The sequence below is a fragment of the Poromitra crassiceps genome (genome assembly GCF_964638095.1).
Source record: "Poromitra crassiceps genome assembly, chromosome: 29".
Taxonomy (NCBI): domain Eukaryota; kingdom Metazoa; phylum Chordata; class Actinopteri; order Beryciformes; family Melamphaidae; genus Poromitra; species Poromitra crassiceps.
Genome location: NC_139641.1, coordinates 4,319,135 through 4,341,172, shown reverse-complemented (window position 1 = coordinate 4,341,172; position 22,038 = coordinate 4,319,135). Strand labels below are relative to the sequence as shown.

General features: G+C 47.8%; 1 protein-coding gene across 5 annotated transcripts in view; it reads right to left on the bottom strand.

Annotated features, from left to right (window-relative positions):
* The window catches only part of nup98 (nucleoporin 98 and 96 precursor), an 84,707-nt gene that overhangs the window by 47,015 nt on the left and 15,654 nt on the right, over positions 1-22,038 (bottom strand). For 3 of the 5 annotated variants that reach the window (XM_083662496.1, XM_083662499.1, XM_083662497.1), the window contains exons 9-15: positions 19,410-19,550; positions 13,675-13,813; positions 10,682-10,774; positions 8,806-8,943; positions 7,043-7,176; positions 6,549-6,736; positions 4,674-4,790 (exon numbers count right to left, since the gene is read on the bottom strand). In XM_083662496.1, the coding sequence (XP_083518622.1) occupies positions 4,674-4,790; positions 6,549-6,736; positions 7,043-7,176; positions 8,806-8,943; positions 10,682-10,774; positions 13,675-13,813; positions 19,410-19,550 (950 nt within the window). The remainder of the gene's footprint in view (positions 1-4,673; positions 4,791-6,548; positions 6,737-7,042; positions 7,177-8,805; positions 8,944-10,681; positions 10,775-13,674; positions 13,814-19,409; positions 19,551-22,038) is intronic. The other 2 variants (XM_083662498.1, XM_083662500.1) reach the window with 1 other exon arrangement.

Genomic DNA, 22,038 nt, shown 5'->3' with positions numbered 1-22,038 from the left:
GTACTCTACCTGTGTCTGTTGTGTGGGTACTCTGACCTGTGTCTGATGTGTGGGTACTCTACCTGTGTCTGTTGTGTGGGTACTCTACCTGTGTCTGTTGTGTGGGTACTCTGATCTGTGTCTGTTGTGTGGGTACTCTGATCTGTGTCTGTTGTGTGAGTACTCTGATCTGTGTCTGTTGTGTGGGTACTCTACCTGTGTCTGTTGTGTGGGTACTCTACCTGTGTCTGTTGTGTGGGTACTCTACCTGTGTCTGTTGTGTGGGTACTCTGATCTGTGTCTGTTGTGTGGGTACTCTGACCTGTGTCTGTTGTGTGGATACTCTGATCTGTGTCTGTTGTGTGGGTACTCTGATCTGTGTCTGTTGTGTGGGTACTCTGACCTGTGTCTGTTGTGTGGGTACTCTGATCTGTGTCTGTTGTGTGGGTACTCTGATCTGTGTCTGTTGTGTGGGTACTCTGACCTGTGTCTGTTGTGTGGGTACTCTGACCTGTGTCTGTTGTGTGGGTACTCTACCTGTGTCTGTTGTGTGGGTACTCTGACCTGTGTCTGTTGTGTGGGTACTCTGATCTGTGTCTGTTGTGTGGGTACTCTGATCTGTGTCTGTTGTGTGGGTACTCTGACCTGTGTCTGTTGTGTGGGTACTCTGATCTGTGTCCGTTGTGTGGGTACTCTACCTGTGTGTGTTGTGTGGGTACTCTGATCTGTGTCTGTTGTGTGGGTACTCTGATCTGTGTCTGTTGTGTGGGTACTCTGACCTGTGTCTGTTGTGTGGGTACTCTGACCTGTGTGTGTTGTGTGGGTACTCTGACCTGTGTCTGTTGTGTGGGTACTCTGACCTGTGTGTGTTGTGTGGGTACTCTGATCTGTGTCTGATGTGTGGGTACTCTACCTGTGTCTGTTGTGTGGGTACTCTGATCTGTGTCTGTTGTGTGGTTACTCTGATCTGTGTCTGTTGTGTGAGTACTCTGATCTGTGTCTGTTGTGTGGGTACTCTGACCTGTGTCTGTTGTGTGGGTACTCTGATCTGTGTCTGTTGTGTGAGTACTCTGATCTGTGTGTGTTGTGTGGGTACTCTGACCTGTGTCTGTTGTGTGGGTACTCTGATCTGTGTCTGTTGTGTGGGTACTCTGATCTGTGTCTGTTGTGTGGGTACTCTGACCTGTGTCTGTTGTGTGGGTACTCTGATCTGTGTCTGTTGTGTGAGTACTCTGATCTGTGTGTGTTGTGTGGGTACTCTACCTGTGTCTGTTGTGTGGGTACTCTGACCTGTGTGTGTTGTGTGGGTACTCTGACCTGTGTGTGTTGTGTGGGTACTCTGACCTGTGTGTGTTGTGTGGGTACTCTGACCTGTGTCTGTTGTGTGGGTACTCTGACCTGTGTGTGTTGTGTGGGTACTCTACCTGTGTCTGTTGTGTGGTTACTCTGATCTGTGTCTGTTGTGTGGGTACTCTGATCTGTGTCTGTTGTGTGGTTACTCTGATCTGTGTCTGTTGTGTGGGTACTCTGATCTGTGTCTGTTGTGTGGGTACTCTACCTGTGTCTGTTGTGTGGGTACTCTACCTGTGTCTGTTGTGTGGGTACTCTGACCTGTGTCTGTTGTGTGGGTACTCTGACCTGTGTCAGTTGTGTGGGTACTCTGACCTGTGTCTGTTGTGTGGGTACTCTGACCTGTGTCTGTTGTGTGGGTACTCTGATCTGTGTCTGTTGTGTGGGTACTCTGACCTGTGTCTGTTGTGTGGGTACTCTGACCTGTGTCTGGGTACTCTGACCTCGACCCTTGTGTGGGTACTCTGGTTCTGACCTGTGTCCGTTGTGTGGGTACTCTGACCTGTGTCCGTTGTGTGGGTACTCTGATCTGTGTCTGTTGTGTGGGTACTCTGATCTGTGTCTGTTGTGTGGGTACTCTGACCTGTGTCTGTTGTGTGGGTACTCTGACCTGTGTCTGTTGTGTGGGTACTCTGACCTGTGTGTGTTGTGTGGGTACTCTGACCTGTGTCTGTTGTGTGGGTACTCTACCTGTGTCTGTTGTGTGGGTACTCTGACCTGTGTCTGTTGTGTGGGTACTCTGACCTGTGTGTGTTGTGTGGGTACTCTGACCTGTGTCTGTTGTGTGAGTACTCTGACCTGTGTCTGATGTGTGGGTACTCTGACCTGTCTGTGTTGTGTGGGTACTCTGACCTGTGTCTGTTGTGTGGGTACTCTGACCTGTGTCTGTTGTGTGGGTACTCTGATCTGTGTCTGATGTGTGGGTACTCTGACCTGTGTCTGTTGTGTGGGTACTCTGACCTGTCTGTTGTGTGGGTACTCTGATCTGTGTGTGTTGTGTGGGTACTCTGATCTGTGTGTGTTGTGTGGGTACTCTACCTGTGTCTGTTGTGTGGGTACTCTGATCTGTGTGTGTTGTGTGGGTACTCTGACCTGTGTCTGTTGTGTGGGTACTCTGACCTGTGTCTGTTGTGTGGGTACTCTGATCTGTGTCTGTTGTGTGGGTACTCTGACCTGTGTCTGTTGTGTGGGTACTCTGACCTGTGTCTGTTGTGGGGGTACTCTGACCTGTGTCTGTTGTGTAGAGCTGTCGAAAATAATCGATTCAGAGATGCATCGCGATGCTTAATAGGACGATTCTGAATCGATTAACAAATATCAAAAATCGATTATTTAAAAAAAAAAAAAAAAAAAAAAAAAAATTTAATAATCAAATAAAATAGAATGTAAGTACATGCAGTTGTTTATTTTAATTATGGATCATAATACAATGCAATTCCAAATGCACTTTTATTTTAAAAGTAGCCACACAGTGAGAAAAAAGAAAGTGAGAAAAAATAAATCATGTATTGCGGAAAAAGTGATGCCTCGATTTAAGATGCATCGTATAATCGAATCGAATCGAATCGTTGACTTGTATAATCGAATCGTATCGAATCGTGAGATCAGTGAAGATGCACAGCTCTACTGTTGTGTGGGTACTCTGACCTGTGTCTGTTGTGGGGGTACTCTGACCTGTGTCTGTTGTGTGGGTACTCTGACCTCGAACCTTGTGTGGGTACTCTGGTTCTGACCTGTGTCCGTTGTGTGGGTACTCTGGTTCTGACCTGTGTCCGTTGTGTGGGTACTCTGGTTCTGACCTGTGTCCGTTGTGTGGGTACTCTGGTTCTGACCTGTGTCCGTTGTGTGGGTACCGTAAATTCCGGACTATAAGCCGCGGCTTTTTTCCCGTTTTTTGGCCCCTGCGGCTTATATAACGGTGCGTCTTATCTATGGATTTTTTCAGAAAAAAAAAAAAAAAAAAAAAAAAAATCTCTCTTTTTTAGCACTCTTTCTAACTATAAATCCACTTCTGTTTTAATTTCCTCTCTTGCCCTCTTTTCACCACACCGCGGACACTGTGTGCACTGTAAAAATAAACAACGGTGGTGTTGTGTTATGTTGTTTTGTTGAAATGTTGTAATACGGTAAATGGGAGCTTCCTCAAACAGCCATCTCTTCCCGACAATCCCCTCTGTGCGTGACCACTTACATATGGTAATTACGGTAAGCAAACGGCCACTCGGGCAACAACTCCCTCCCCCGACTACCAGGAGAAAATCACAAACTTCGGCGAATTCACACAAAGGAAGATCAAGGAATATTCACAACAAGACGAGCAGTAGAAGCAACACTCTCACTTACCATGGGGAAGGTACGCAGAAATTCACACGAGGCAGCTTTCAAGTTGAAAGCAGTCAATCTCGCATTAAAAGAGAGCAGCCGCCGATCAAACAGAGCAGCCGCGCGTAACCTGGGCAAAAGGGACTGTCCGTCCGGGGGAGAACTACTGAACAACTCCCTCCCGACTATCAGGAGAAAATCACAAACTTCGGCGAATTCACACAAAGGAAGATCACGGAATATTATAGGAGTGTGAAAACATCCACAATTACCAACGGGTTCCAAAACGCTGGACTGCTGCGGGATGAAGAGGATGACGCCACGGGGACTGCCCCCTAGTCCGATACCTCACGAGTCCGATACCTCACGAGTCCGACACCTCATGGTTTTGGGTTAGGGTCTGGGGGAGGTTAGGTTTAGGCGTGGGGGTGGGAGAGGTTAGGTTTTGGGTTAGGGTCTGGGGGATGTTAGGTTTAGGCGTGGGGGTGGGAGAGGTTAGGTTTTGGGTTAGGGTCTGGGGGAAGTTAGCCTCTTTTTTCGGACTCGTGAGGTGTCGGACTCGTGAGGTATCGGACTCGTGCCATGGCACCTGAAGGAGAGAGGAGAGTGGTTGACGAAGCCACCCTGAACCTGTTCGTTTCCGACACTGAAGATGAGGACTTTGGTGGTTTCAGTACGCAGGAAGAAGAGGAAGACGAGGATTAGTGACTTGACTTCTCTGGTTACAGGTTTGCTGCACATATACGGTAGCCTATTGTTGTGTGATTTTGTCTGGGGATTAGTGACCTGACTTTTGTTTTGTTTTGTTGAAATGTTAATAAATGGGAGCTTCCCCAAACAGCGATCTCTTTCCCGACATTCCTCTCTGTGCACGAACCCTTTCATATGGTAATTAAACATCAAAACACCCGCGGCTTATAGTCCGGTGCGGCTTATAGAAGAAAAAAATAGTCAATTTTGGTCCCGCGGCTTATACACCGGTGCGTCTTATAGTCCGGAATTTACGGTACTCTGGTTCTGACCTGTGTCCGTTGTGTGGGTACTCAGGTGGCTCGGCCAGGTCGTCAGGCTCCTTGCTGACTGGACTGCTGTATTGACTGCTGTTCAGGTTCTTCAACACCAGCTTCTTGATGCTCTTTCTGCCACACACACGTGACACACACGTGACACACACACACACACACACACACACACACACACACACACACACACACACACACACACACACACACACACACACACTTTTAAGCACTACAAAACAACTCCATTACTATAAACTGCAGTTAAAAATGGCGAGGTTTTCAGCAGCCCTTTTTTTGCAGCTATTAGCAGTTTACTTCAAAAGAATAATGCTAAGTACATGATGTGATTATCCATGTTCAAAACCTATATCCTGAATTTAGAAATCTAGAATAACTTTGTTTTCAACATAGTGATGTTTTGTTTTTGAATTGATTTTAGTTTTATTCTTTGTTTTTTTGTTTACAATTAAAATACGTGTTGATTGATATTTCACTTTGCATCGTTTATTGTTTTAGGTGAGGTTTTCAGATAAGCCCGTAGTAGGTTTCTAACTTAGCTGCACGTTTTATTTTCTGTATACATTTTTCTCTGTTTGAGCTTTCATTTAAAAATGTGTAAATAAAAACTAAACTAAAAATAACTCTTTGTTTGTATGTATGAATAACTACGGTACATTAAAAAAAAAAAAAAAAATCTTTTGATAGTATAGTTACATTATTGAATACTATGTATGGGATAGTGTATATATGACAACAATTATTTTCATATATATATACATAATTGTTATGTATTACTATATGACTAGTGTTTTATGTATGTATATGTATGTGTATGTGTGTATGTATGTACATATACATGTATATATATATATATGTATATATGTGGATATTTCTATAGTATGTGTTGTTATACAAGTATAAATATAATAATTTAGTATTGTGGAAAAGGGGTGGGAGTTAATAAGTTATACTTCTTCTCACTCCTTTTTGAATATGTCTATATTTGTTACCCCTTCATCTTTATTTCATAATACTATTTCAATCGACTTGTTAACATGTGTAATTTTGAAGGCCCTGTATATTGTCTCTGTTTTGTTTACATACATATTCGAAATAAACATGACAAACAAACAAACTCTGGAGTTGGGTCCAGTGGCACCGGTGAGGTTACCTGGGTACGAAGGTGAGGTTACCTGGGTACGAAGGTGAGGTTACCTGGGTACGAAGGTGAGGTTACCTGGGTACGAAGGTGAGGTTACCTGGGTACGAAGGTGAGGTTACCTGGGTACGAAGGTGAGGTTACCTGGGTACGAAGGTGAGGTTACCTGGGTACGAAGGTGAAGTTACCTGGGTACGAAGGTGAGGTTACCTGGGTACGAAGGTGAGGTTACCTGGGTACGAAGGTGAGGTTACCTGGGTACGAAGGTGAGGTTACCTGGGTACGAAGGTGAGGTTACCTGGGTACGAAGGTGAGGTTACCTGGGTACGAAGGTGAGGTTACCTGGGTACGAAGGTGAAGTTACCTGGGTACGAAGGTGAGGTTACCTGGGTACGAAGGTGAGGTTACCTGGGTACGAAGGTGAGGTTACCTGGGTACGAAGGTGAGGTTACCTGGGTACGAAGGTGAGGTTACCTGGGTACGAAGGTGAGGTTACCTGGGTACGAAGGTGAGGTTACCTGGGTACGAAGGTGAGGTTACCTGGGTACGAAGGTGAGGTTACCTGGGTACGAAGGTGAGGTTACCTGGGTACGAAGGTGAGGTTACCTGGGTACGAAGGTGAGGTTACCTGGGTACGAAGGTGAGGTTACCTGGGTACGAAGGTGAGGTTACCTGGGTATGAAGGTGAGGTTACCTGGGTACGAAGGTGAGGTTACCTGGGTACGAAGGCTCCGTTGGTGAGTGAGGGCTCGTCGTCGTCCAGGCCGTCAAACAGCTGTGACTTGGAGGAGCCCGACGACGTCAGCGCCTTGGGTCGAACCCGAGTGGCCGGCCGCGGGGTCAGCTTGTAGTGGGTGGGCGTGGTCAGAGCCTTCTGTGCCGCCGGATTGGTCGGCTTGAGGCGCTGCCGGAACACAGGGCGGAGTGGCGATTGGTTATTGCGAGAACACAGGGCGTGTTGTGATTGGTCATTGTAAAGAACTGGCCTCTCACTTCAGTTTCCTCTCACCATTTCATTCTGCTGAGGATATTTGCAATATTTATAAAATATTGCATTAAATAAAATAAAAAATAATTTTTTTTAATAAATATTACAATATTTGCACTAGATTCTGCGCAATATACAGGAAAATTGGCAATTCGATGTACATTTCATGGCCCCTAACTTGTCCGAAAAATTGTTTGTTAGAAGATTGCATTAGAAAGTCACCTCCTCTTTCTTCTTGGGGTCAGACAGAGGGTTTCTGAAGAGTGGAGAGTCTCCAAACGGCGAGTAGGCCAGAGCGTTGAGCTGCTGCTGCAGGATGGCCTGCTGGGCGGCCGCCGCGTTCGGGTCGCTGAGTGCTGGAGGACAAAACAAACGCACCCTGAGCTACTTCCCATGTGATCACCAGTGTTGGGCAAGTTACTTTCAAAATGTAATATACTACATATTACTAGTTACTTTCATTTGAAAGTAATAAGTTACTTTACAATATTACTTTCGGTGTAGAGTAACTCGTTACTTATTACACTACTTTTGCATTACTTTTACCAAAACAACAGCAGCAGCAGAATGACATCGCCGCCCCGGAACATCCCGAAAAATAATTTCAACCACCTTGAAGTCAGTGTAAACAATCCAAAATTCTATGTTATTCTTTTCCTTTGTTATGGTCATCTATAGTGGTTATTTGCATAAAAACACACAGTTTGATTAGGAAATGCTTGTATCTTTTTTAAATATGTGCTTTAATTTAATAAAATGTAACTCAATTTGTAACTTGAGTTACTTGACAAATTAACTGGTATAATATTACTGAAATCCTATAAGTAATAAGTTATATTACTGAGTTACTGCTAAAAGTAATATATTACATGTAATATGTTACTTTTGTAATGAGTTACTACCCCCAACACTGGTGATCACCCTGCCTCAGGGTGATTGGGGTCACCTCAAGGTTCAGTCTAACCCGGACCAGTAAAGTCTGAGATGTCATGTTTGAATAATAAATTAAGAGCGCAGAATAATAAACACCTTCCCCCCACAGACATATAGGGAATATAGGGACACAATGGGCTGGGCGATATGGGCTAAAAAGCATATTGGTATTTTCTAACAGTGGGGTAAATGTTCAGTTGGAAGTCAAAGCCACATGTGAGATGTAGCAAGCACTTTTATTAAAACAACTGATCCAAATAAAATGCTAAGACAGGGTTTCCTTCCCTGACCATTGGTGCTTGCAGGAATGTGGCTATAATGACTAAGGCCATGTTCACATTACAGGCAAATCTCATTTGCTGATAAAGTCATTAATCATCATTATCTTGATTGGTTTCCCAAATCTGATTTGGGAGTGTGTCCGCACTGCCACAAATCTGATTTTCAAGTTGGATCTGTGTCCAGACCTCCATATGTGGTTTGGGACAAGTGACACAAATCAGACTTGGAGCGTAAAACCGATCTGGATATAATCATTAATAGGTCACTAAAGTTCACAAATCAGATTTGGCCTCCTAGTCTGAACATGGCCTAAGTGCTACAGCTACAACAGTCTGGTGAGTAAAAAAGAAAATAAAAGAGCACTTTAGTTGACTGTGATGCAGCCTTTAAAAGCAGGAAAATAGAACACTCATGCAATAGCACCATATTATATATCCAAAATGTGAGACGAGATCTAGTCTCGCATCATGATATTAATAATAAAATATTGATATATTGCCCAGCCCTAGACAAACACAAAGAAATACAAAGAAAAAAAAATACAATGATGCAAGGACAAACAGGAAAGTAAAAGCCCAGTTCGGATCAATGATTGTTGGCAACGCAACAAGTTGAAAGTTGCAACTGCTTGCGATGCTCTGGCTACCGTTAAAATAGGCTGGGGTAACAGATGAGACGGGTCTGTTCAGACCGGTTTCACTTTTTCTAGAACAGTTTGGTTGTGAATCATCGGTGTGAACTGGGCCTAAAGAAGCTTCCAGCCAGCTCACCGACAGGCTGCTGCGGTGCTCCGAAGCCCAGGCCGGTTCCACTGCTGAACCCAGTGGCTCCGAACGCTCCCATGGTTCCCAGCGTGGTTCCCATTTTGTTCTGGCTGTTCCCAAACAGAGACGTCTGCCCTGCGCCCACTGCTGGACACACACGTGTATTAATAGACTTGTGAGGACATTCATTCAACATCAACACTAACTTCATTCCCACACAACCTCGACCTTAACCCGAAACCATAAACTAAACTGAAAGTGCGGTAAAACATAAACCACAAATGTAATTCTCTCATACTTCACAGATCTAACGATCACAACGTTTTCCACTGCTGATACTAGGGTTGTCAAAAATATTACTACTTCGGTACTTACTCGATACTAGTGTCCTTTAGTAAGAGAGTGGCGTCAGTGGAGGACCAAAATGCGAGACTCATTAGCCAATGAACAGCCAGGAATGGGTCTCGCGCTACTTTTGCATGGTAAAATAAAGCTGATAATACAATTTGATTCAATGGATGAAAAACCCTTTCAAAGTACATCACAAACTGTCTATTTTGCTGCAACTCGACAGTGCTGCTTTTTTTACTCAAGAGTTCCAGTTTCTACTTCCTGGAAAAAACTGGTCCATTGGAGTGAATGGAGATGTCGGAACTCTTCTATTATACGGCTCTGCTCGATACCAAACATTTGAAATGGATACAATACTAATCTGCTACAGTATCGAGTTTATCGTTACCGACCACTGACCTCGATACCATTGTTACCAACAGCGCTTTCTGCGCCTCCTCCTCCCCACTGTCTGCTCTGCACCGCTGAAGCACAGCCCCGCCCCTCCTCCCCTGCTCTGCTCTCTCACTCACCACAAGTAGGGATGCACGAGAATTATCGGACCGATAAATGATCGGCCGATATGGCCATTTTGCGTTATTATTTATTATTCCGATAATGGCCTTTTTCCGATAAAGCTTTTTCGTGTGTGTCTTGTTGGGCTGCCTGCGTTTATAAATGGACAGAGTGACCCTGCGAGGCTTGACAACATATACTGGATCAAGCCATGACTGTGATTTGGAAAATTAAATCGGCCATGGCTGTGAAAATAAGGTTAGTCTCCGTTTGTATCGCAGTTTGCAACTGTGTGTTTCCTGGTCTTTGCTTACAGTGCTGTATGCGCAAACGAGTGTCTGGGGTTGTATAGTGTAGATGGTAGGGATGTCACGATACTAGAATTTCTACTTCGATACCGATACCCAGGAAAATATCGATACTCGATACCATTTTCGATACCACGGGAAGGGGGGGATGAAGGCACATCAAGAGGCATAAAAATAAAGTTAGACAGATGGACGGACAGACGCACACTTCTCCATAATCTAGACCTGAACAAATTTTAGCCTCTGCTCTAGTCATCACAACACGTTTAGCTTTTTGAAGCAACAGATACCCAATGAGAGGGGAAAATCTGTGATTTTTCATTCAAATAAAGCACTGATGGTATCAAAAGTGTTGCAAATGACTATTGTATCCATTTCAAATCTTTTGTATTGATACTATCGATACTATCGATACCTGTTGCAAATGAGTATTGTATCCGATTCAAATTTTCAGTATTGATACTTTTCGATACTATCGATACTTTTGACAACCCTAGTAGATGGCAGACGCTATATCAGCAGTGCCTATGTGTTTTATAGACCGTTTGTGTTTACATTTGGACGTTACATTTGGACGCTCCAGCGTGACAAAAATCTTACATAATGGGCCTTTAGCTCATCTACAGCCTAATCTACTGTACGCTAACCTACCCTATTCCTAACCTACCACCAACCCTCAGCCACCCTCTGAGCCTCCCCTAGTCTGATGCTGTGTAATCATGTAGCACCTGCTCCAAAGCCGGTTCCCAGTCCGCTCCCCAGGCCTCCTCCGGCTGGCTTGTTCCCAAACAGGCTCGCGCCGGCAGGGTTGGCTCCGAAGCCTACAGCCAGGACAGGACAGGACAGGACAGGACAAAACAAAACACAAAACTATTGGTTATCATTTCAGTGACAGCAGCAATGAATCCACCTCGCCGTCCAAGAGGTCGACAGTTTGAGAAGGACGCGGACAAAACACCCAATCGACCAGCTCCTTACCACATTTTCACTTTTACCAACCAACCTACATTTTGAGAATAGGAAAAGACTGAAAATATGGTTGGCGACTTGTCAAAGTTGAGGGTTGAGTAGAATCTTCAATCACAGTTCTCTGTGAAGTCTGTTTGAGACAGACCTATGATAAAGGGCTAAATGAATACGAGATTCAAGATTAGGGGTGCACCGATCGATCGGTAAGCAATCTGTATCGGCCGATTTTGACCTCAAATATGCGATCGGCAATTAAAAAATATATATATATTATTATATATTTTTTGTTAACACATTGAGTGCCAGCCGTTTTTTCAATCCTGTAGGTAAGTTGTGCCAGGTTTTTTTTTGAGGATTCTGGCTCATTTTACAAGAGCCGAGGATTCTTTTCTGTTAAGACTTCGTGAACACCAATCATCTAAAAATAACTAATAGAATGTGTGCTTTCTCTGTCTAAAAGAGTTAGTTTGCAGAGTTAGTAGTTATGTAGATATTAGCCGTTGAGTACAGCATGGTTTTAGCGTCTGAGACAGGAAGCTGAGATAATCGCAGTTTTGTGAAATTCAATCAAACAGGAAGAACAGTCACCTGCCTGTGATTATGGGTGCCCTTGGGCAAGTCTGTATACTGTATTGTGTGTGTGTGTGTGTGTGTGTGTTCGCGCGTTGCTCCGCGGCTCTGAGAGGAAGAGATCTCTGTCCGTTCTTTGCCCCCACAGCGTGTCTGTCTCCCACTCTGTGTGTGTTCTCTGTCCGTTCTTTGCCCCCACAGCGTGTCTGTCTCCCACTCTGTGTGTGTGTTCTCTCTCTCTCTCTCTCTCTCTCTCTCTCTCTCTCTCTCTCTCTCTCTCTCTCTCTCTCTCTCTCTCTCTCTCTCTCTCTCTCTCTCTCTCTCTCTCTCTCTCTCTCTCTCTCTCTCTCTCTCGGGACTAGAGAGAGAGAGAGTGTGTGTGTGTCTCCAAACTCCTCCCTCCGTCTGTGCTGCGGAGGGGGTGGAGGCTCCGCGGCCGCTTTCGGGCAGTCTGGACGAGATACATGATGTTGGTCTGGACTGTAAAAAAACTGGCTCGTTCGTGTCGGCTGAGAGCTTTGAATAAGCTTTTGCGATTCTGGTCTTATTTATGCGCAAAGGTACTCGAGTGTGCGCGCGCGTGTGTGTGTGTGTGTGTGTGTGTGTGTGTGTGTGTGTGTGTGTGTGAAATCGAAAGAGTTTTCGCCCAGCTATTTCCTTGTAATTAGACTGGCTTTCTGCAGCGGACCCGCCGTGGCTGTGGCTTTCTCTCTGTCTTGGGAGAGAACTGTCGCCACTTAGTGGTCGGTAAAATAGATTATACACATTCTCTTCCTCCAATATTGATATAGAAGACGTAAAAGGGGTTGATTGATGTCCCACCGTCAAAAAAAAAAAATGTTTATGTAAGACGAGATAGCTCGTCTCTGGCACTCAACCGTTGGATTATGTAAGACGAGATATCTCGGCTATGGCACTCAACGTGTTAAAAAAAAGCCCTATCACTAATCAGGCTTTCCAACGATATAAAATACAATGCCAATTGGTATTATTAAAGGGGAGAAATAATCAACCTAAAATAATGTTTCCAAACTTTCTTTGAGGAGTTTATATATCTGTGATCGGTGATCCGTAATCGGTGATCGGTCGATGATCGGTTGGGCAGATATTTCCCATAGGCCATCGGTGGCAAAAAACGTGATCGGTGCACCCCTATTCAAGATTCAATCATTTATTGCCATGTCAACAGAGGTGATAGGAATTTGTTTCAGTGCAGCTCTAAAAAACAGGCATACATAACATAACATAAGACATGGGTAATAAACAAAAAACAGCAAAAACAGTTCATCAAACATATCAATATGGTGAGAGATGCGTTATAAAGTGCATTCTGCTACAGCAAACATTAAGGTGCGTGTTGCTTTGTGCAGCTGCTGTCTGCATTCAAAGTGCTGGTGAAAAAAGTGCGTCGGAGGAAACGAACAGCCTCAGGATATGTGCTGTTCCTGAAGCTAAATGTCCTGCACTTAAAGAGACACGAGTCTCCTACCAGAGGGCAGGCCGGGGTTTAAAGTAGGGGTGCACGCCCGGTATACCGGTACTACAATGGTACCGCGATACTCTGCTGTTAAAAAGGGTACTATACCACGTTAACGTGCGACCGGCGCTGTTGGCGCCGCTCACCAAACGCCTGGGGGAGCAGAGACGAGCCGAGCAGCGAATCTTTAACCAAACTCCATTCAGAAACATGCAGTTTTAACAAGAGGAAGAGAGCAGGATAACAGGCGACTCACATCCAGGCGGGCCCACCAGGCCAACGGCGCCCCCGCCAGGCGGAAAAAAATAATAAAAAATAAAAAATAAAATGTAGATTTCCCCCCAAAACTTTATGGCATATTATTACAATACAACAATACTGGTGTTGACAGTAATAGAAGGTGCCAAATCATTCAAAACAATAAGCATTTTGCTTTTAGGAGCATCGTGCCAGCGTGCAGCGCTGTTCCAAAACGTGTCAATGTGTGTCGTTGCCTGGGAAACGCACATCCCATAATACAACTGTTCGCATCCCAGCCTGGGAGAGAACTGCCTTAATTACCTACAATTAGGTTGTATTTGTGATGTCATCAGTCACTCAAGCAATTGTGATGTCATAATAGCTCAAAGCCTAGAATCTATTATTATATACTGTATTAGACATCTGTAGTTTGCCTAACGGGGGGTGGGGGGGGGGGGGACTTACCGAAGGTGGAGGTGTTTGTTCCGGTGCCCAGGGTGAGGGCAGGCTTGTTGCCGAACAGCCCGGTGCCCGTGCCAAACGACGGAGCGCTGGCAGTGGTGGTGCCAAAACCTCCTGCCGCCTTGTTCCCAAATAAACTCTGCTGGAAAACACAACACAGTGAACACACACACACACACACACACACACACACAGTGAGATTGACAACTCCTTTACAAAGACACACGCGACTGAAAAGGACATTTCCTTTCCATTCTTCTCCCAGGAAAAAATACATATCCGAGAGAAAAATGGTGCTGTGTGTTTGTAATGGAAACAGCAACATCGCTCAGCTGTATTCTGTTGTTTTTAGATCGCGTTTCTTGCGGAGAACTGCTGGGAAAGCAGTAAATTGGAGCGGCAAAAACAATCTTTTTCACCATTCCTTAAAGCAGCTACGAGCAAGATTTTCGATTGTTATTAAACAGTATAATTATAATATTGATGCATCACATCTTACCTATAATAGTAGCTGGGACCGAAGCCGTGTGAATTGGAGATTGCTCTCTTGATGATTATAGAGTCTGTGTCTGTCTTCCGGCGGGCGAATAGACCAGGAAGTGAAACGAAACGGTTTACAGCAGCTGCCTGCCTTCAACCGTGTTTCGCTCTGCCTAGCAACAGACCATAAACACGGAGAACGCCAGGCAGGGGCTTGCTACTCTCGCGAACAGCTCTCGTTATATTCTAACAGTTTGTTTGGAAGTTATTTTGTGGTTATGGCCGAAGTGGCTGCCGCAAACCGTTTCATTTCACTTCCTTCCAACGCTTGTTGAGAAAGCAAATGCACGAAGCGAAATGTGGAAGTATTTTGCTTACGTTGCCGACAGCGAAGGCAAGCCCCCTGGACACATCAAACGAAGCCAGTCTGTAAAAAGTGCTTCAACGCGACGCAGGTGAACGGATAAACATCGAACCAGCCAGGCTATTTCTCTCCGACAGGGATCCCTACTTCTTCAAATATTTCAGTTCAAAGACTGGTTAGCGAATGTGAAGGATACAACATACATGCCCTCTTAAGTCAAACGAGTGTGATGTATTGTGTGACAAGCAAACTTATTTCACCATCGGAGTTTTGCCGGCCCCCAAAATAAGGAGGATCCCCCATCCAAGTGCACACGTCACTCCCCACCCACTCTGCAGTGCCCCCCCCCCCCCCTTCCCCCCTCAAATACAGGTTATTTAGCTGCTATATTCACACATGTGAGCCCTCAGGTGTGAAGGGAAATTCCGGGAAATGGCCGATATTGATTTACAGGCAATTTTCCTGTACGCATGTGTGAAAACGGCTCAAGTGCGCCCGGCTGCTATAACATGACTTTAGGCCTGTTATGAATCAGTGGGGTCATTGACAATATCCGGGCTAAAAACCGAAGCTGGACTCCACTCCAGTCTGAGCAGCTTGCTTCACCTCACTGGCCCCTCTCTCTCTCTCCCTGCTCCCTCTCCTCGAGTGCTGCGCACCACAGCCGACTTGGCGAAGTGAAGGTGAAATGGAGCCCTGTGTCCAGTATGATATAGTGTTGTCACCGTTTTCGGTACTTCGGTACTTAGTTGGTACTACATTGTTTTCGATACCTGTTTTTGCATGGTACCGAGGGTATCGTTTTTTTTTTGTTTTTTTTTCAATAAACAATACTTGAGGGCTACATGCCACTGGTGTTGCACTGTCTGCACTCACTGCCATACAGAGTTGAATGTAAGAAGTAAGCAGAAGCACATTGTTTTGTTTTAAAGTTGAAGGCTACATGCCATTTGTTCATTGGAAATGGTTGCATACTTTAATAAAGGAGGATATGTTGAAGAAATATCAGTCTGTTTTTTTTTACCGTGGTACCGAAATTGGTACAGAGTACCGTGGAAATTCACTAGTACCGGTACCGACTACTGAATTATTGGTACCGTGACATCACTAGTATGATATGGTTACCCTTCCCCGACCTGCTGCAGCTGCAGTCCCACGTCACCGCTGCTGCAGATCAGCTGCTGCTGCTGCCTGTCAGTCATGTAATGTGGATACAGGAGAGGACTATTTGTTTCGTATTTGCGAATAGAATGACGAACATAATAAAATGCATCGGACTCAGTGTGCAAGGTTTCCTGTGCGTGATTTATTCCCAGATGGCAGATTAAAAAAATGCATATGAAATGTTGGACTCTGTGTGTAAACTCTGATATTCAGACTGAATCGTCAACTCAAACTCATTTCCTCATCTACTCAAGAACAGCCAAATCCACAACAGTAGAGTGGGCGTGGCTTCGAAGGTCTGGGCTCCAGACCTATAGGCTATAAACTCCTTGTCCATGGATAAAGTTTTGTGTTCTGTTGCACCTGTTTTCTTTTGGAAAAGTAAATGCATGATAGCTGTGGGATATACTGGAATTAATTGTTTTATATTCATTGTATTTGCAAAAAAAAAAGAAAAGCTCTGTCCAGTAACCTGGAACACTTTTATTGTGACATGTGTTTGAGTGAGATGGTCCTACCCAATGATACCTAACCTACCTAACCAAATGATAAAAAATTGTCACATGAATCTTACATTTTCTATTAAAGCAAAGTTACCCCAAAAAATTATGAATGAATATAATTATTATATGTAATATAATTATTGTTCTTAGAAAGAAAATCAGAATCGGCCAAAATCAGTATCGGCAAGTCAGACTATTCAAAAATCGGAAATTGGAACCGGCCAAGAAAACCGCAATCGGTGCATCCCTAGCCAAACCCCCCGCCCCCCATTGGAACCTGTGTGCCCCCCTCCCTCTGCAGGTGGTACCTGTGTGCCCCCCTCCCTCCTCTGCAGGTTGTACCTGTGTGCCCCCCCTCCCTCTGCGGGTTGTACCTGTGTGCCCCCCTCCCTCTGCAGGTTGTACCTGTGTGCCCCCCCTCCCTCCTCTGCAGGTTGTACCTGTGTGCCCCCCTCCCTCTGCGGGTTGTACCTGTGTGCCCCCCTCCCTCTGCAGGTTGTACCTGTGTGCCCCCCTCCCTCTGCAGGTTGTACCTGTGTGCCCCCCTCCCTCTGCAGGTTGTACCTGTGTGCCCCCCTCCCTCCTCTGCAGGTTGTACCTGTGTGCCCCCCTCCCTCTGCGGGTTGTACCTGTGTGCCCCCCTCCCTCTGCGGGTTGTACCTGTGTGCCCCCCTCCCTCTGCGGGTTGTACCTGTGTGCCCCCCTCCCTCTGCGGGTTGTACCTGTGTGCCCCCCTCCCTCTGCGGGTTGTACCTGTGTGCCCCCCTCCCTCTGCGGGTTGTACCTGTGTGCCCCCCTCCCTCCTCTGCGGGTTGTACCTGTGTGCCCCCCTCCTCTGCGGGTTGTACCTGTGTGCCCCCCTCCCTCCTCTGAGGGTTGTACCTGTGTGCCCCCCTCCTCTGCGGGTTGTACCTGTGTGCCCCCCTCCCTCCTCTGAGGGTTGTACCTGTGTGCCCCCCTCCCTCCTCTGCAGGTTGTACCTGTGTGCCCCCCCTCCCTCCTCTGCAGGTTGTACCTGTGTGCCCCCCTCCCTCCTCTGCAGGTTGTACCTGTGTGCCCCCCCTCCCTCCTCTGCAGGTGGTACCTGTGTGCCCCCCTCCCTCTGCAGTTGGTACCTGTGTGCCCCCCTCCCTCTGCGGGTTGTACCTGTGTACCCCCCTCCCTCTGCGGGTTGTACCTGTGTGCCCCCCTCCCTCTGCAGGTTGTACCTGTGTGCCCCCCTCCCTCTGCAGGTTGTACCTGTGTGCCCCCCCTCCCTCCTCTGCAGGTTGTACCTGTGTGCCCCCCTCCCTCCTCTGCAGGTTGTACCTGTGTGCCCCCCCTCCCTCCTCTGCAGGTGGTACCTGTGTGCCCCCCTCCCTCTGCAGTTGGTACCTGTGTGCCCCCCTCCCTCTGCGGGTTGTACCTGTGTGCCCCCCTCCCTCCTCTGCAGGTTGTACCTGTGTGCCCCCCCTCCCTCCTCTGCAGGTGGTACCTGTGTGCCCCCCTCCCTCTGCAGTTGGTACCTGTGTGCCCCCCTCCCTCTGCAGGTTGTACCTGTGTGCCCCCCTCCCTCTGCGGGTTGTACCTGTGTGCCCCCCTCCCTCTGCAGGTTGTACCTGTGTGCCCCCCTCCCTCTGCAGGTTGTACCTGTGTGCCCCCCTCCCTCCTCTGCAGGTTGTACCTGTGTGCCCCCCTCCCTCTGCGGGTTGTACCTGTGTGCCCCCCTCCCTCCTCTGCAGGTTGTACCTGTGTGCCCCCCTCCCTCTGCAGGTTGTACCTGTGTGCCCCCCTCCCTCCTCTGCAGGTTGTACCTGTGTGCCCCCCTCCCTCCTCTGCAGGTTGTACCTGTGTGCCCCCCTCCCTCCTCTGCAGGTTGTACCTGTGTGCCCCCCTCCCTCCTCTGCAGGTTGTACCTGTGTGCCCCCCTCCCTCTGAGGGTTGTACCTGTGTGCCCCCCTGCCTCCTCTGCAGGTTGTACCTGTGTGCCCCCCTCCCTCTGAGGGTTGTACCTGTGTGCCCCCCTGCCTCCTCTGCAGGTTGTACCTGTGTGCCCCCCTCCCTCCTCTGCAGGTTGTACCTGTGTGCCCCCCTCCCTCCTCTGCAGGTTGTACCTGTGTGCCCCCCCTCCCTCTGCGGGTTGTACCTGTGTGCCCCCCTCCCTCTGCAGGTTGTACCTGTGTGCCCCCCTGCCTCCTCTGCGGGTTGTACCTGTGTGCCCCCCTCCCTCTGCAGGTTGTACCTGTGTGCCCCCCTCCCTCTGCAGGTTGTACCTGTGTGCCCCCCCTCCCTCTGCGGGTTGTACCTGTGTGCCCCCCTCCCTCTGAGGGTTGTACCTGTGTGCCCCCCTGCCTCCTCTGCGGGTTGTACCTGTGTGCCCCCCTCCCTCTGCAGGTTGTACCTGTGTGCCCCCCTCCCTCCTCTGCAGGTTGTACCTGTGTGCCCCCCTCCTCTGCGGGTTGTACCTGTGTGCCCCCCCTCCCTCTGCGGGTTGTACCTGTGTGCCCCCCTCCCTCCCTCTGCAGGTTGTACCTGTGTGCCCCCCTCCCTCTGCGGGTTGTACCTGTGTGCCCCCCCTCCCTCTGCGGGTTGTACCTGTGTGCCCCCCTCCCTCCCTCTGCAGGTTGTACCTGTGTGCCCCCCTCCCTCTGCGGGTTGTACCTGTGTGCCCCCCCTCCCTCCTCTGCGGGTTGTACCTGTGTGCCCCCCTCCCTCCTCTGCGGGTTGTACCTGTGTGCCCCCCCTCCCTCCTCTGCAGGTTGTACCTGTGTGCCCCCCCTCCCTCCTCTGCAGGTTGTACCTGTGTGCCCCCCCTCCCTCCTCTGCAGGTTGTACCTGTGTGCCCCCCTCCCTCCTCTGCAGGTTGTACCTGTGTGCCCCCCCTCCCTCCTCTGCAGGTTGTACCTGTGTGCCCCCCCTCCCTCCTCTGCAGGTTGTACCTGTGTGCCCCCCCTCCCTCCTCTGCAGGTTGTACCTGTGTGCCCCCCCTCCCTCCTCTGCAGGTTGTACCTGTGTGCCCCCCCTCCCTCCTCTGCAGGTTGTACCTGTGTGCCCCCCTCCCTCCTCTGCAGGTTGTACCTGTGTGCCCCCCCTCCCTCCTCTGCAGGTTGTACCTGTGTGCCCCCCCTCCCTCCTTTGCAGGTTGTACCTGTGTGCCCCCCCTCCCTCTGCAGGTTGTACCTGTGTGCCCCCCTCCCTCCTCTGTGGGTTGTACCTGTGTGCCCCCCTCCCTCCTCTGCGGGTTGTACCTGTGTGCCCACGTTGCCGAAGCCGGTGTTGGTCTGACCGAACAGGCTGGTACCGGTCCCGAAGCCGGCGGCGACGCTGGTCGGAGCTGCGGCCCCGAACATCCCGCCCGCCTGAGAGGCTGCTGTGTTCCCAAACAGACCCTGAGGCACAGAGAGGACAGGTGTGAGACAACCTGTCCACACTGCAGCAGAGGACAGGTGTGAGACAACCTGTCTCACTGCAGCACAGAGAGGACAGGTGTGAGACAACCTGTCTCACTGCAGCACAGAGAGGACAGGTGTGAGACAACCTGTCTCACTGCAGCACAGAGAGGACAGGTGTGAGACAACCTGTCTCACTGCAGCACAGAGAGGACAGGTGTGAGACAACCTGTCTCTCTGCAGCACAGAGAGGACAGGTGTGAGACAACCTGTCTCACTGCAGCAGAGAGAGGACAGGTGTGAGACAACCTGTCTCACTGCAGCACAGAGAGGACAGGTGTGAGACAACCTGTCTCACTGCAGCACAGAGAGGACAGGTGTGAGACAACCTGTCTCACTGCAGCAGAGAGAGGACAGGTGTGAGACAACCTGTCTCACTGCAGCACAGAGAGGACAGGTGTGAGTAGGGCTGGGTTAAAAAGAAATAGATTCTCCGATTATGAATCGATTTTTATTTGAATCCTTTGATATCGATTCATATGTCCAGAGATAGATTTTTTTTTTAATTATTATTATTATTATCGTTATGCTGTCTGTTATTAGATAGACCATCTAATGCTATCTGATAACGGGGGCGGCTGTAGCTCAGGAGGTAGAGCGGGTCGTCCACCAATCGCTTTGGATAAAAGAGGTCGGCGGTTCGATTCCCGCCTCCTCCACTCTGTATACCGAAGTGTCCTTGGGCAAGACACTGAACCCCAAATTTCTCCCGTTGGTGTGTCAGCACCCTGCGTGGTAACCTGCCGCCATCGGTGTGTGAATGGGTGAATGTACCTACTGACTGTAAAGCGCTTTGGATAAAAGCGCTATATAAATGCAGACGATTTACCATGATAACGTTACACAGCTATGGTTTTCAACAATCTAACGAGACTAGACTGGTCAGTGATTTTCACTGGATGCAGTCTGCATCATGCAGGGCAACACACTGAGGACCAATGGAATAATAAGGCTGTATAATAATAAGCTGTAAATACAAATGGAAAGCCATTTTTATTTAAAAAAAAATCGCTTTTAAAAGTGGATAGTATGGACATATTGTTAGGCAAACATGACTACGTAAAGGTTTAGTTAAAATTAAATTAGAACAATAGCCAATGAGCTGTATTGAGCCCTTCTGGCTATGCATGTTGCATCATACTTTGAATTTAATTAAACTTAATTGTAACCTATCAGAGATTAATAGAATCCTATCGAATACCGTAAATTCCGGACTATAAGCCGCGGCTTTTTTCCCGTTTTTTGGCCTTTTTTGCCCCCTGCGGCTTATATAACGGTGCGTCTTATCTATGGATTTTTTCCCCAAAAAAAAAAAAAATCTCTCTTTTTTAGCACTCTTTCTAACTATAAATCCACTTCTGTTTTAATTTCCTCTCTTGCCCTCTTTTAACAACATAACATAACATAACATAACACAACACAGGTAAGCAGAAAGAAAAAGACGAAGCAATCACGCCATGAATGAGGAAATGACTCACCTGCTGGAGGCTGGAGATACACCGCTTGGGCTAAACTTTTACTCCGTGAAACACTATCGATTAAGTCCGACATCGCTCAGAGGTTTTGAGCAGCTTGAAAACAAGTTTGAAAACGTGCAGAAGTCCATCCACTCACTCACTAAAGAAAATAATGCAACCGTGAAGAGTTTCACTCGTGTCCAGCCATCTGGCCGAGTTAGAGCCGAAGTCCCGAACACAGTGAGAAAACCTCCCGAAGCTGCTGCTGCAGCGGGGTGCATATTGTCCGGCCAGCCGACCGAGAGGCATGCGAGCCGGGCACTATTAAACAGTTGGGGTGTGTGAGGTGGCTGGCTGTGGAGGTGGCGGTTTCTCCTCCTCCTCCTTTCTCCCGCACACCGGGCGCCTCGGCCACGTCCAGACCCCGGCCTGCCACCGAGGGCCATCTTCATCTGCCTACTCCGCTGGCCCGACCGTCAACTCATCCTCCAGGCTGCGGGGAAGAAGCCCCTCACCTGGGAGGGTACGCGCTTTTTCGTCCTGCAGGACCTCTCCGCGTTGGTGCAACAGAAACGCGCAACATACAACAGCATCATCGAGTCAATGGATATCGCTTTGGCGTACTGTACCCAGCGAGACTCGTCATAACCAGACCGGACTATCTTTAGCACTCTTTCTAACTATAAATCCACTTCTGTTTTAATTTCCTCTCTTGCCCTCTTTTCACCACACCGCGGACACTGTGTGCCCAGCGGCGGAACAAGAGCTCAAAGTGAAACTGCCGAATATCTTTTGAGTTGGACTGGTCAATAGTACTGTGAGTAACTAAAATAAAAAAATAAAAAACGGAATTCTCTCTTCTTTAGCACTCTTTCTAACTATAAATCCACTTCTGTTTTAATTTCCTCTCTTGCCCTCTTTTCACCACACCGCGGACACTGTGTGCACTGTAAAAAAAACAAAAAATACCA